This window comes from Podarcis vaucheri (genome assembly GCF_965113315.1).
Source record: "Podarcis vaucheri genome assembly, chromosome: 13".
NCBI lineage: Eukaryota > Metazoa > Chordata > Lepidosauria > Squamata > Lacertidae > Podarcis > Podarcis vaucheri.
In genome coordinates, this window is record NC_138751.1 from 54,775,969 (window position 1) to 54,790,507 (window position 14,539).

General features: G+C 43.7%; 1 protein-coding gene across 3 annotated transcripts in view; it reads right to left on the bottom strand.

Annotated features, from left to right (window-relative positions):
- Positions 1-4,560: 4,560 nt before the first annotated feature.
- COL15A1 (collagen type XV alpha 1 chain) overlaps positions 4,561-14,539 on the bottom strand; it is a 127,395-nt gene continuing 117,416 nt past the window's right edge. Inside the window, exons 36-43 of one of the 3 annotated variants that reach the window (XM_082194712.1) lie at positions 13,012-13,156; positions 12,407-12,471; positions 9,586-9,714; positions 9,346-9,405; positions 8,465-8,524; positions 7,871-8,056; positions 7,266-7,381; positions 4,561-6,524 (exon numbers count right to left, since the gene is read on the bottom strand). In XM_082194712.1, coding sequence (XP_082050838.1) covers positions 6,317-6,524; positions 7,266-7,381; positions 7,871-8,056; positions 8,465-8,524; positions 9,346-9,405; positions 9,586-9,714; positions 12,407-12,471; positions 13,012-13,156 — 969 coding nt within the window. In that variant the 3' untranslated portion in view covers positions 4,561-6,316. Of the gene's footprint in view, positions 6,525-6,643; positions 6,840-7,206; positions 7,382-7,870; positions 8,057-8,464; positions 8,525-9,345; positions 9,406-9,585; positions 9,715-12,406; positions 12,472-13,011; positions 13,157-14,539 lie in introns of those variants that run through there. The other 2 variants (XM_082194713.1, XR_014212796.1) reach the window with 2 other exon arrangements.

Genomic DNA, 14,539 nt, shown 5'->3' on the forward strand with positions numbered 1-14,539 from the left:
CTTTGCCCCAAGGACCGCCAGCCCAAATGAATGCTCTGAAGCGAGGCGAGGGCACGCGGAGCGCGCAGCCCCGGCAAAGAAGCCCCGTGCCGGGGGGGGGGGCGGGCGAGGCAGCGCCCCTTTTCCCGCTAGGGCTTCTCCGTCGCCCGGGCTCCTCTCCCGGAGCAGCCTCCGCCCCGCTTCTACCTTCGCGTCCCGCCTCGAAATTCCCTTCTCGGACTCTTCCCTCGCCTCAGATGAGGGACGGGGTGCGCGTGAAGAGGGCCCAGCGCAGCCTTTCTCCGCCTTGGGCCCTCAGGTGTTGCTGCCCTACAACTCCCATCATCCGTGGCTGCTTAGGAATGATGGGAGTTGTAGTGCAACAGCAGCTGGGGACCCGAGGTTGGGAAAGGCTGGGCGGCGTGTGAACAGCGATGCTGCTGCTCCTTGCTTAAATTCTGCTGGGACCAGGTACCTGCTCAGGACCCCCCTGGTGAGCCTGCTCAGCACATCCTCCAGGTGCCCCGAGGAAGCAAGAGAGCAGGAAAGGGGCTTTTTCTGCCCCTGGCACACATTCTTCCTTGGCCTTATGGGATTTTAGTTTTGTTTCTAGGTTGATAGGTCGAGGTTCCTGCCCCAAGTGTCCTTCTGTCCCCATAGACAGAGCCATTCCTGTCCACGAGGCAGAGGAGGCAGCTGCCTCAGGCGGCAGAGCCCAAGCGGCGTCTCCACTGGTGAGAGCCTTACAGACTTGTGCCCTGGAACTTCCACGTACTAGAATATCATCAGTGATTCAGCCTGTCTGAATCAGCTAAATTTTATAATGAATTCAAGTCTGAGCATCCATAGAGCATTTTAGGGTGTTCAAAGAGCCACATATATATTGTCTCAGTGATCCCCCAAATTACTCTGCCAGGTAGGTAAATTCTATTATACCTCAGACAGAGTGGACAGCAGTAGCTTGCCTAATACCTCTCAGGGAATAAATGAATAAAGGGAGATTTGAACCAGTTCCCAGTTAATTGCTTACACTTTCATACCCTACACGAAACCATCTCTCGATGAACTCAGAAATGGCCTTGTTTTTCTCTGTATAAGACAATGTTTTTTTGAGATCACCCCCAGAAAGCTTAACAACCCCAAAATACTGATTTCTTAAATTGGGGTTCAAAAAATAGGGGTTGTTTTATAATGGGGGCGTCTTATACACAGAAAAAATACAGTAATTTCCTACATGGAGTTTCTTCAGGGTACACAGGAAATGCAGAGCATTCCATTCTTAGTAGGTTCTCACTAGCTGCCCTATTGTCATACAGTCTAAGCTGAAACACATTTACCAAGATGTAAATTCTTTTGAGTTAAATGAGAGCTACAATTCTAACTATAGCTGTATATACACATTTTATTCTAAAATCAATGGAGATGGAATACTTGCTTATTCTATGCAGTGCATACACAATCTAGATCTATTGCATGTTTTTTGCCCCTGGAAAGACTGGTTTCATTGAGAAGCTGGTTTTTTCCCCAAAAATAAAAGCTCATTGCAGATTGATTCTGGTTTCCCTGCAGTGTGTCCATATGGAAACAGATGTAAGTAGCCCCAGGAATAGGGCTACTATCCATACTTGCCCTATGAAGTGTCACCACTACCTTATTCAAGGGATGTTGGTGGGGCTGTGGTCTAAACCACTGAGTCTCTTGGGCTTGCTGATCAGAAGGTCGGCAGCTCAATTCCCCACGACGGAGTGAGCTCCCGTTGCTCTGTCCCAGCTTCCTGCCAACCTAGCAGTTTGAAAGCACACCAGCACAAGTAGATAAATAGGTACCACTGCGGCTGGAACCATGTGCTCTGGCACTCGTCACAGTGTCCCGTTGTGCTAGAAGCAGTTTAGTCATGCTGGCCACATGACCTGGAAAGCTGTCTGTGGACAAACGGCAGCTCCCTTGGCCTGAAAGCGAGATGAGCGCTGCAACCCCAGTCACCTTTGACTGGACTTGGCTGTCCAAGGGTCCTTTACCTTTTACCTATTTAAAGGTAACCTAACCAAGGGTCTCAAGTATCCTTGCAGACAGCAGAGTCTAATCTGGATTGAAAGCAGCATGTTGAAGGGGAGCATGAATGATTCCTGATTGAAAAAAACTACATCAGTGTTCTACAAAAGGTGTGTACATAGCCCATATCTGCTCAGAAATAAGTCCTACTGAAATCCTAAATGGGGTTATGATTGCAGCATTCAGGTTATGCTTCTGAATTCTTCCCCTACCCATGACCTTTTCTGCACTGCAACCCTCTGATCTGTGCTTTTAATAACTGTCTGGCCCTGACAGGCAGAGATTTCGGAAGTTCAGACTTTCCCGTCACGGTGCTGGAGATGTGTCTGACCAACTTGTCTGCTGTGTAGTTCTTAAGAATAGGAGTTCCAGTTCCATATGAGCTTTGAACTCAAATGAACTCCTGCTGGGGAGGATGAGATTGGCCAATATACTTTCCTGACTCTACATGTTGGTCATGGTGTGTCATATAAACCATTTACTATAGGAAATAGTAGCAGTATGCTTTTAGTCTGTAAAAATTTCAACGCCATTTTTGTCTCTTCTTTGAAAATGTTTCTCAGTTTCATTTGAGTCAACACCCAAATTAATCCAGGAATCTGTTTTCAATGTCGGAAGTCAGTCCCGGCACATAACATGAAGGAGAGGCTTGTTTTTCCCCCATGAAGTAACCATGCCATTCCCGGCAACTGTGGGATTGAGAAGGCCTGCCAAGGAGATTCCACTGCTGCTTGTTTTACTCAAAATGTTGAAAATATGTCTGTTTCCATATTAGAGAGCAATTCAGATGCTTGGATGAGTCCCTGTTATTGCATCTTGCAGATGTTGACAGGGTGGTTGGGGAGTGTATTCTGCCATCTATTTGTCCATGTGTTGCCCATTCTGGCTACTAGTATGTAACCAAGAAGGAGTACCGGTAACAAGCTGGGTTTGGGAGGTGGTGAAGGCCACTGTCGTCTCCGTTGGGAGGTGGCAGACTCTCCTTGCTTGAAGGTTTTTAAGCAGAGGTTGGATGGCCCTCTGTCATGTATCCTTTAACTTAGATTCCTGCATTGTACGGGGCTGGACTGAAATCTCCCTAGCCCATCAGAGATCATCGACCAGCGCGATCAAGGCAGTTTCAGTCCCATGATGGGGCCTGAATCCCGATTGGAAGGGATAATATTTTATTCTCTTGTTCATTATACTGTTTTAAATGTGCATTTTATATTTGACTTCCTTTAGTACTGTAATGTTGTCTTCTGAAATGTTAAAGATAATATTTTAGTTTCCTGCTAATTATGTTGCTTTGAATGTATACTTTATATTTTGATGTGTTGTAAACTGCTTTGATATTTTTTCTTTAAAATATAACTGGTAAATAAATTACTGTTGTTGTTGTTGAAACACTCCAAAACTTATTTGACATAGTTTTTAAGTTTATAGCTCTGGAGGTAAGATAGTAAACTGCAGCGCCCCATAACACAGCTACCAGGGGGCTGAAAAGCATTCTCCCAGTGCTACTCTCTGGACACTGTCCCAAAGGTAGGATCAGAACTACTGCATTACAGTGCTCCCAATTTCCAGAGCTGGTAGGGGAGGATAACATGGTAAATGGTACAAAAATGCTGAAGAGAGATCAAGATGCAAAAGAAAGTTCACATTCCCTCCGTCCCTCTCTCTGTAAAGGTTATCCATTAGGGCAACCAAGGCTGACTTAGTCCCATGGCCAGGCCTGAACCCAGAGTGTAATAAATCAAAATTGTGTGTATGTGTGTATTGGGGGGTATTGTTTCTGTTTGTCATTATGGTATGTATTTTTGCGTTTTTACATTGTAAACCACCCTGTAATCTTCAGATGAAGGGTAATATAGAAAATTTAATAATAATCCAATAATGTTTGCTGCTGCCCCACCACAACCCATTCACCACCTGCCCCTCAAAGGGGGTATTTGCAACTGGTCAATAGTTGTAGTCTAAGAGGTCCAGAGAAGGTTTCTTTAGGAGCAGCTGTACCACTGCTTCTACACATTAACAGCCCCTATACATTATTTGTGGTTAGGATGTTGTTTTATGCACCAAAATGTACATATTAATATGCTCTACGAGTTTTGTTAGGACATGCAGTAACGCTGTTATGCAGGGGGTTGGACTAAATGACCCCTGGGGTCCTTTCCAAGTCAACAAGTCTATGCTTCTGTGCTCAAACCTATACGAGGCACTGGCCCTGCTTCCTGGACTTCTTCCATATCAACAAACCATAGCTGGCAGCAGCTCCTCAACTCATAAGACTCTTGATGCACACAGTCTACATCAATGAGTGGTGGAGCCAGTTAGCAGTGTGACCAACACCAGGAGATACACACTTCATTCAATTAACATATGAAGAGGGCTAAAATCATTTCTCATTATATACAAGACTGAAATTATCTGGTATTTAACGCGATTGTGGAGTAATTTGGTATTATTTTTGTCCGCTTTTCTTTCTCAAATATTCCTTAACCAATATGATGAAGATATTTATACAGGGAAACACAAGTACTCAGCCCAGACAGTGGGAAATATGCTTTTATATTAATTAAAATGGAAAAATAGAACTGGATTTCACATTTTTACATCATATAAAAACAACATTGGTTACAATGATAAGGACTCTGGAAGAAAACAGCTTTTGACATACAGCTAGCTATTAAATAACTGATTTGATGGCAAACGAGTCATAGAGATCACTAAAGAGTAGAGCTACTAGCTTATGTTTCAAAACAGTAATTATTGCCTGCCGTTATAGTGTTACATTATGACAATTTTAAGTGCATAGCTTCTTATACAATATACTGTGAGACCATATAGAACCGAAATGTTTACAGCATGATTGGAATACTGTTTTTGTGAGGGCCATCATGTAGTTCATTAACAATTCCTAAAAACTACAATTTAGTTCCAATGGAAAACGGAAAAAATGAAGGGGGGAAGAGGTGAGGAAAGGAAAAGCAGCAAGTCTGCATTTCACTTAACATGGCATAATGATCCAATATCTATCTGAAAGAAAACATGACACCTGTCTGTCATGGCTTTTGACAATTCCTGTAGCAATAGGAAGGCAACTTTCTCCAAACTGAAATGAGAGATGTAAACACATTATGCTGCCCTTCAATCAAATTAGCTAAGGACAGTTTTGCCAGTACTATACACAGTAACGGTTGGGATCCCACGTGATTCCACAGACACTTCATGTTTTTCTGTTTTCTCTTTCCAAACTGTAGTTCTTCGTATTGCATTGGATGCCTCTCCTGAAGTTCCTCCAGGCTTGGGGAGAGGCACTGAATGGTGCAGGGTTCCAAACAGAAGCTTTCTACATGCCCTTTGGGGAATCAGCTATTTAGCACTATTATAATGACCTTTCAGCACAGTTCAGGGGGTTTTTCAAGACCACAGTAGCACCAAAATATGCATCAAATTACATTTCCATAGGGGTGAAATTCATATTCCTTGTGCTGCCCTCATGCAATGATGGGGGAGGGAGAGTTTGCTTAATCCAAGGTCAGTTACATTCAAACTTGTTTCCTACCCAAAGGAAGATGTTAGGCAAACTGCTTTGTAGGGTTCCAGTCTTCCAAACCATGGCCTTCTGTGTGCCAAGTTTCTTAGAACTATGCAGTTTGTTCCATAAAAGAGGGGTGTGAACGCGTGCTTCTCAAACAGCTGTTTCCTATGATGTGTAGCAACCTACTTTTGAAACTGAGAGGAATGTTTGAGAATCAGTTTTCAGCCTAGTATTGTGGTAGGCAGCCTAGGGCAGATGGAACGTGAAGCTAATGAGACAGTGATGTTCAGTGGCTTTTTACCCAGCAGAAAGGTTTATGGAACCTTACATCTGCAATAGTAATTCTGCCCCTTCCGTACTAGAGACAATTGTTCTAGCCCCACTGGAACAACATACAATGGTCCCTCTTGTTTGCATACTATACCTGGTATCTCCAACCAAACATTTCAGCAACTGCCCCAAGCAGGCTTATAATAGGGACCAGTCCCATATTGCCCAGGCACTTCTGTGTGGTTGTTCAGCCCAGCTGATCTACACAGTTTCTGCATGGGTTGAAATGTTTCAGAAGAATGAATTTCACCATCCTGGAATATGATTCTGCACTGAGGTATGCTTTCTTTGGTTATGTTTTTCTTTTCTTTATTTAAAAAAGTATGCAATTACAGTACAATATTTACATAATTTAAAAATTATATGTCAGTGGCAACATTTCTTTAATAAACTTTAAATTTATATTGGGAGTGGGAAGGGGACTTGTTTCCTTCATATGTCTGAGACATAACTGTTTTCAATGCAAAGAGTGATGAACCTGTTGCTACAGCTATATGCCTTTTGATCCAATAACTTCCCAGACTTCAAGGGTGAAGCTTGTCCCATGACGGCCAGATCCGCTGTCCTCCAGGCTTCGCAGTAGTTGCTAATGAGTCGTATTCCATTTGAACTTGAACCATGCCAGACAACTTTCTGAGGCCTGAAGTTAGAGGAATGCTTTAGTAATGTTCCTTGGAAAAATAATTCCATGTGTATGGCTAGTTCAAAGTTTGACATAAATTAACTTAATTTTATTCAGTAAAGTGCAGGGGACGTGGCGGGTGGGCAAAAGAGTTCACTTTCCCTTCTGTTTTCACTTTTCAATTTAGGCCTAGTTTTTGCACCTTGCTCAGATGCATAGTTTTGGCCCTGAAGAAGGAAGTTATTAATACTTCCCTGGCTGCTGCTAGAGTCCAGGGGAATTTTAAATATGTCCAGAAGCATACTTGCAGAGTGATCTTGTTAAAACATTGGGCTAATATTTCACATGGGGCACGGGTGGCGCTGTGGGTTAAACCACAGAGCCTAGGACTTGCCGATCAGAAGGTGGGTGGTTCGAATCCCCGCGACGGGGTGAGCTCCCGTTGCTCAGTTCCTGCTCCTGGCAACCTAGCAGTTCAAAAGCACGTCAAAGTGCAAGTAGATAAATAGGTACCACTCCGGCGGGAAGGTAAACGGCATTTCTGTGCGCTGCTCTGGTTCGCCAGAAGTGGCTTAGTCATGCTGGCCACATGACCCGGAAGCTGTACCCCGGCTCCCTCGGCCAATATAGCGAGATGAGCGCCGCAACCCCAGAGTAGGACACGACTGGACCTAATGGTCAGGGGTTCCTTTACCTTTACCTAATATTTCACATAACACATGGTAATACCAGAAACTGTGTAAATGTCTGTGAACTTACCAAGCTGGATCTGTCATGACATCCCTACCATCAAAGGAGTATATTGGAATCCGGAGGTCAAACTGTCCCCCATTGCCAGAGAATATTGACTCCCAGTTACTGAACAATGGTTCTTCCTACAGGAAAGAAAGGAAGCCAGCTTTTAGAAGTGAAATTGCCCCTGCCCTGACCAAGTTGTTTTCCCCTCAGTTGTTTCACATCCGTCTTGCCTGCCTATTTTTTTACTCTTTGAAATTCTACCAAAGAGCAGACCAAAGAGTTGCCAGATCACCACCTGAAAAACACTCCTGTTTCCTTAACAGCCCACAGCTATGGAGGAAAAACCAAGTATTCAGTTCCCTTGGTGTGTGGTGACAGTGGCTCAGCTGTGAAAATGCTCTGTACAAGCAGATATTCTTCCTTCATTAATGAATGAATGGGCACAACCAAAGGTGGAGGAAAGTGGTGCTAAATGGGCATAGTTAAAGGAAAAGTGAGCTACGAGTCTAGGATCAGCAGGATGGTTTTTTCTGCTTACACCAGATCTATCAGTGTATTTCCAGTGCATGGCACATTCTTACAGGGACGAGTTTTATAAAGCAAAGCAGACAAAATAAAAATCTTACCTTAAGATTAACTATGGGCACATGATACCGGTCAGCTTTCCTGACCACCGTCAAGAGATCTTGCAGATGGGAAGACAAGAAAGCTCTGTATGTTGAGAGCAAACCAGCAGCCCGAGCTTGTTGAAAGCACTGGTAGTCAGCTCGCATGTCACCAGAAAACGGAGTGTTCAAGGCCACCAGATGAAGCTGCGGAATAAAGGATGGAGGAGCTTGGGGTTGTAGTGGTAATTAAGCCTCTAGCAGTGATTAGTTATGGCTGTGCTGCATTAATGTCACAGCAGGGCACGTCAGGTGGATTGTATTGACCATTTCACTGTATGTTTTTATATTCTTTGCCAACCTCTTTGAGGCTTTACTTATAGTTAAAAGGTATACAAATTAAAATCAAAATCATGCGGAAGTGAACTTTTAAGAGGAATTGACTTTCCTGCAGCCAAGCCAGAAAGCCAGAGGCCAACTAGAGACTGCACCCATGTGCCACAGCAACGTTTCGTAGGATGTACCATGGGAAGAGAAATGGGGCAAGCACACCTTTTATCTACAAACAGAGCAGCTAAACCACCCATAACAGCACAAAACAAGCCTCCTACTTACACTTGGCCTTCGGCCGTCAGTATTTGAAGCTGGGATTGGTGCTGGAAGGGGTTGAAATCCCTATTAGTTTAACACACAACAAAAGAAAGCATTAAAACGAGAGAAAACAAGGGTAGAGACAGACGTAAGGTTTTAAGAGGACTCAGTGTGACTTAATGAGCCATAACCTGAGCTTGGCTTTGCAGCGCTTATGACAGACATATATATTACTTAAGTAAATATTACTTAAGTAAATCCCAACCCTCAGATTTGTTCCTCCTCTCGTGTATTGGGGAAGGTGTCTTGCTGATTTTTATTATTTATTTTTTAAAGAAATCACTAACGTTTAAAAATGAAACACAAAACTGTTGGTAGATATGCCAGCCAAAATATGCTCACCATAACTTGGTTTTTCATATTCAAACTGAAATGTTCTAGAACCTGTAAACTGCTCTGTGACCTTTGGATGAAATATAAATTTAATAAATAAGAATAATAAACCTGAAGAACTAATTTTCCTCCAGAAAATTTGTTTATGGAGCAGCTACCAGACTGCTCCATATGCTCTTAGAATGTTACACCTGTCTTCAGTCCTAATGATATTTCTATCCAGTAGTTGTCAACAATCATCAAAACTAGTGTAATTGCAAATTATGGACAAATACAAAGATATATGTACACATGATTTGCCCAACAACTACCATCGTTAATTCTTCACATGGGATAGAAGGTAAGTGAAATGTTTCATAAACTCCTCATTCAGCTGACTATCATATTACATATTACCACGAACAAGGAGAGACTGGAGCTCTTAGAGGTCCCGTACTCATGTCCCATTACATATGGTTTCTGTCAGCATCTGATACATCACTTCTCAATTAGAAAGGTGTTTTAATACTTACTGGACTTGAAATTGCTGGAGGTGGGGGGCTGTCAGCAGGAATAGGAATCAGTTCACCAAGCTGGAGTAAAACATAAAATGAAATTGAAAGAAGGACAGAAGCAGTGATGAACTTTAAATGAAAGAAATATTTTTCCCACTCAGGGGTAATCTCAGTTCTGAAACATTCCTTTCAAAAAACAAAGCAGGTGACAAATCTTGGAACAGAAGATGAGTTGCCTATCCCCAAACCAACTGTTACCTGCAATTTTTTCCATCCTCCTTGAGTACGAATAAACACCTCACTGGTTTCGCTAAGGTAGATCAATGTGCCTTCAGACACTAAGTGGACCTTTTGTAGCATAGTGTCAACATTTCTAAACCTTGTGACCTGTCAAGATAAAAACATTAATTGCTCAAATAAAAACAATAGCCTATGAGAATGTACTTTTTATCTGGACAAGAAATGACCAAGAGTTCATGAAAGGATTTTTTTTTTAAAGAAAGCAGAACCTAAGAGTTATGGATAATTAGTCACAGAGGCTATTTGTAACAGCAGAGGCAGTAGCTCAGTGAAAAAGTGCTTGTTCTACGTGTATAAGGTTGCAGGGTCAATCATACCTCCAGTTTCTGTAAATGGTGTCAGGGACCAGCACTGTGAAAATCCCTGGAGAGTCACTGCAAGTCAGAAGAAGCAGCACTGCCTATCTATCTATCTATCTATCTATCTATCTATCTATGGGAAACAATAATCTTTCTCCATCTCCTAGACCCAGCCTGCTGCTGTTGAATGACATGAGATGTATGTGTTTGTGTGTGCTTACGTAGCACACCATGCTACTGGAACACAAAGGGAAGGAAGAATAGGGGCAAAGTAGTAGACCACCTCCTTTGCTCCTAGGTTCACGCTCTAGTTAAAAGGAAATATGCATGCCTGCTTAAGAACTGCTGGCAATATTGGGAGAATCAACAGTCTGCCCCAGGAATATGGCAGCATCATATATTCATATACAATGATATGTCTCCTTTGTCCTCTTCCTAGCTTTTGAAACAAGGTTAGAGAATATATTAAACCACAGTCGCAAGGCTGTGGATGTGTTACAGCTACACTAAAATCAAAGGTCACCCTTAAAGATTGCAAGTGATGGGACTGAACTGACAACAAGAATAATGCTGTCCTTCAGCTTAGTTTAGTTTTTATTTTATCTGTATTGCTGGAAGTTCGCAACCTTTCCAGATGAAGAGATGAATGTTTGGCAAGAAGACTAAAGAGTAGCTACCCTGGATTTTAAAGATCAAAATACTTTAACCTTACTGCTGTAAGGTTAACCAACAGAAATACGTTTCTTTTTACTGTTTAGTTCATGACATATAAAGTTAAAGGGACCCCTGACTATTAGGTCCAGTCGTGGACAACTCTGGGGTTACGGCGCTCATCTCGCTTTATTGGCCGAGGGAGCTGGCGTACAGCTTCCGGGTCATGTGGCCATCTACTTTGTCATTTCTTGAAAAATAAAATGTTTCACTCCTTGTAGATATTTGAATCATATCCTTCTTTAAAGAACAAAAAAGTCACCCAAATTATATGCTCCTTTGATTCTTCTTAGATGCAAAAATTACGTTTTTCCAGATCAGATGTTTAGCAGTCCCAATGTGATTGAGGGCAGCCTGTGACCTTGCAACATGGAGGGACTGGTTGTATGAACTGGCAGGACCTCAATACACACAGCTGCCACAATTTGCATGATTGCAGCATGTATTCCTTGAACCGTTACATTAACAGAGATTGCAATTGAAATGTTTAAGCCGCTCTTCACTAACAGTGCTTCATACAACAATGTTGTTGTGTAATCACTGTTGGCGTAATGTGAACAATGAGTCATGTCTTGAGGAGCATATCCCTCATGTCTGTAAGTGTGTCAGGTGTACTGGGTTAGCACAGCAACAGCAGCAGGGTTGAGTGTAGGACTTGCTGAAAAATTCACTCTCCCATTGGTTCAGGAAATGTGCCCACGTGTAGAAATGGGTCTCTCCCCCCCACCACCACCTTTGGCGATCACTCATAGAGTAAGATTGTCTTCCATGAATATGGTCTTAACAGTCTGTCTGTAAGTGACTGTGGAGGTCAATTCTGGATCCACACGTCCTTCCACAGGGGGGACATAGGTCTCCGGGTGGGAGTTGATCAGGGTGAGGGTTTGCCAAATGTGCCTTCCTCTTAGCTCGTTTCTCCTTTTTGCCCTGAGTTTGTGCTTCTTCAAAGTCCACGACGCCTTTGGTAAAGGCTGTTCTCCAATTGAAGTGCTCGCAGGCCAGTGTTTCCCAGTTATCAATGCCCATACTACATTTTTAAAGATGTGCCTTGAGAACATCTTTAAACCTCTTTTGTTTAAAGAGAGATGGGTATAATACTCTCTAGGGCATTGCTTTCATTATGGTTCTGTCCTGTCCTGTTTGCTGTCAGGGCCTGACACTGAATCTGTGAGAGTCAGGGGTAGAGACTGGGTTTTGCACTGCAGCATTAGCTAGCATGGGGATCGTGTTAGTGAATCTCTCTGTAATATGTATCTTTACTCCAAAGACCTTTATAGAGCAGGTAGTAGCATAGCTGTCAACGCTTCCCTTTTTAAAAGAGAAATTCCCTTATTCCGAATAGGATTCCTCGCAAGAAAAGGGAAAAGTTGACAGCTATGGGTAGTAGTGGTTAGTAGTCTTGCGTTGGGAGACAATAAACACTTTGTTACTTTGAACCGTGCAGGGGAGGAGTTTTCCCCTCAACTGGGGACTCTGAATGAAGATGTTCTGCTGTGAGCAGGAAATCTCTGAAGACTCCTCTGCTGATATATCACATGGGTTGAAGTGTGGTGAACTACAGACTGACTTCCACAAATCACCAACAATCACTGCTGAGTTGCAAGCCTACTATCAACCCTGTGTGTCCTTGCAGATTATCATGTTGGGACCACCAAGCAACTGAGGTGGCTCATGCCCAAGGTCAGTCTAACTTGTTTTTCTCTGAATTAATATTTCTATTGCACTGAAAGTTTTAGGAAGCTCTTAAAGAGACAGATACATGTTCTTACCAAGTTCCTGGTCCCAGGTAATCCAGGTTCTCCAGGAGGTCCAGGTGGGCCTGGAACAGCTGCTGCTTAAATAAAAGAAAACCATGGTATATATTATTATCTCTTTTAAAGACACTGACTATATTACTGCCTGTCTGGAAGATGCCGGCAGCAGCAGTACCTACAAGTTAACACCGCCTACAAGTTAAGAGTTGTTGGTTTACAACATACAAGCCCTTTGCGTTGCCTCGAATATTTTCATCAGGAGATTTTAGCTCTAGACCTGGTGCAGGTTGCTTTGGATTAAGCTATAAAACAGGTGGTGGTTGGTGACTGGCGTTTTGGCATCAGCAGTCTCTGGGAAAGAACAGATATGAACTGACAAATAGAGCCAGACTAGACATTTGGTGAAACACCTTGGTTTTAAGAACTTGGAACTAACTGTCTCATTCTTGGATCCAGGCCCTTTCCCCCCCTCCACAATTCAGCCATCAAGTGCAGAGGTAAAATGTGCAAAAGCAAAGGACGCTGTCTGCTTGGGAGGCCAATTCATGCCAATTTATGCCAATTCATGTTCATGTCCACACAGGTGCACCAGGCAGAAAGGAGACATCTATGTGACCTACCTGAGCCATATATTGATGGAGGCCCTGGTGGGCCAGGAGGTCCTGGTGGGCCAGGAGGTCCAACTGGTCCAAATCCTGGAGGGCCAGGTAGTCCAGGTACCCCAGGGGGGCCTCTAGGCCCAACCACTGTGTCTCCTTTTGGTCCCTGTTAAAGAAAACAACACTTCAGTAAACCAATCTCCGCAAGGGATTATTACAGTAAATGCTGCAGCTGCAACAACCTAAGGAATAGTGCTGACACCTGCAGTAGGCACCTATGTCCATAAGAGTCGGAACATTTTGGGGGCTTTTATGTGTCAAACCTCATTCTATAGCATTACAGAAGTACGTTCCATCACATCCATCTGGAGTCTGAAGCCCATGCAAAGTTTCACCATTTTAATGACAACTACGGCAGAGTGGCGCTGTGGTCTAAACCACTGAGCCTCTTGGGTTTGTCAATCGGAAGGTCAGTGGTTTGAATCCCCGCAACGGGGTGAGCTCCCTATGTTTGGTCCCTGCTCCTGCCCACCTAGCAGTTCGAAAGCACGTCAAAGTGCAAGTAGATAAATAAGTACCGCTCCGGCGGGAAGGTAAACGGCGTTTCCGTGCACTGCTCTTGTTCGCCAGAAGCGGCTTAGTCATGCTGGCCACATGACCCGGAAAAACTGTCTGCGGACAAACGTTGGCTCCCTCGGCCAGTAAAGCGAGATGAGCGCTGTAACCCCAGAGTCGTTCGGAGCTGGACTTAACTGTCAGGGGTCCATTACCTTTACCTTTTATGCCAGAGTTGCAAAAATGAGATTTTATGGAGGGTGGCATCTTATTCATTATCACTGAAGAGGATGCCTATTTGCATGTGTTGATTTGTATGGGTAGATGCAGATTTAGAAATAATTAGGTAAGGTAAAGGGACCCCTGACCATTGCGGCGCTCATCTCTCTTTATTGACCGAGGGAGCCGGCATTTGTCCACAGACAGCTTCTGGGTCATGTGGCCAGCATGACTAAGCTGCTTCTAGCAAACCAGAGCAGCGCACAGAAACACTATTTACCTTCCCGCCGGAGCGGTGCCTATTTATCTACTTGTACTTTGACGTACTTTTGAACTGCTATGTGGGCAGGAGCAGGGACCGAGCAACGGGAGCTCACCCCATCGCAGGGATCCGAACCGCCAACCTTCTGATCAGCAAGCCCTAGGCTCTGTGGTTTAACCCACAGCACCACCCGCGTCCCTCCATTAGAAATAATTGTTATAATTTAAAGACATATTAATGTGATACCTCTCACCATAGTGCGGAAGACTGTGAGCAAGCGCAGGGCCTGCCCATACTTCCACTTGTCCCATGCCTAGGAAGCACAAATCCAAGGGGTTTGTCCCCTGGCCCTGCCAGGGGGAAACCCACTCTTTAGTTCTAAGTCAGAGCAAACAGTAATCTGGGGAAAACCTGACCCAAATTGCCATTTGCTCCGATTGAGTGCTAAAGAGCTGTAAGAAGCAGGACAAGATGATCAGCCCTCAGTCTGCTGTCCAGGTGCTAAAAGTTAAT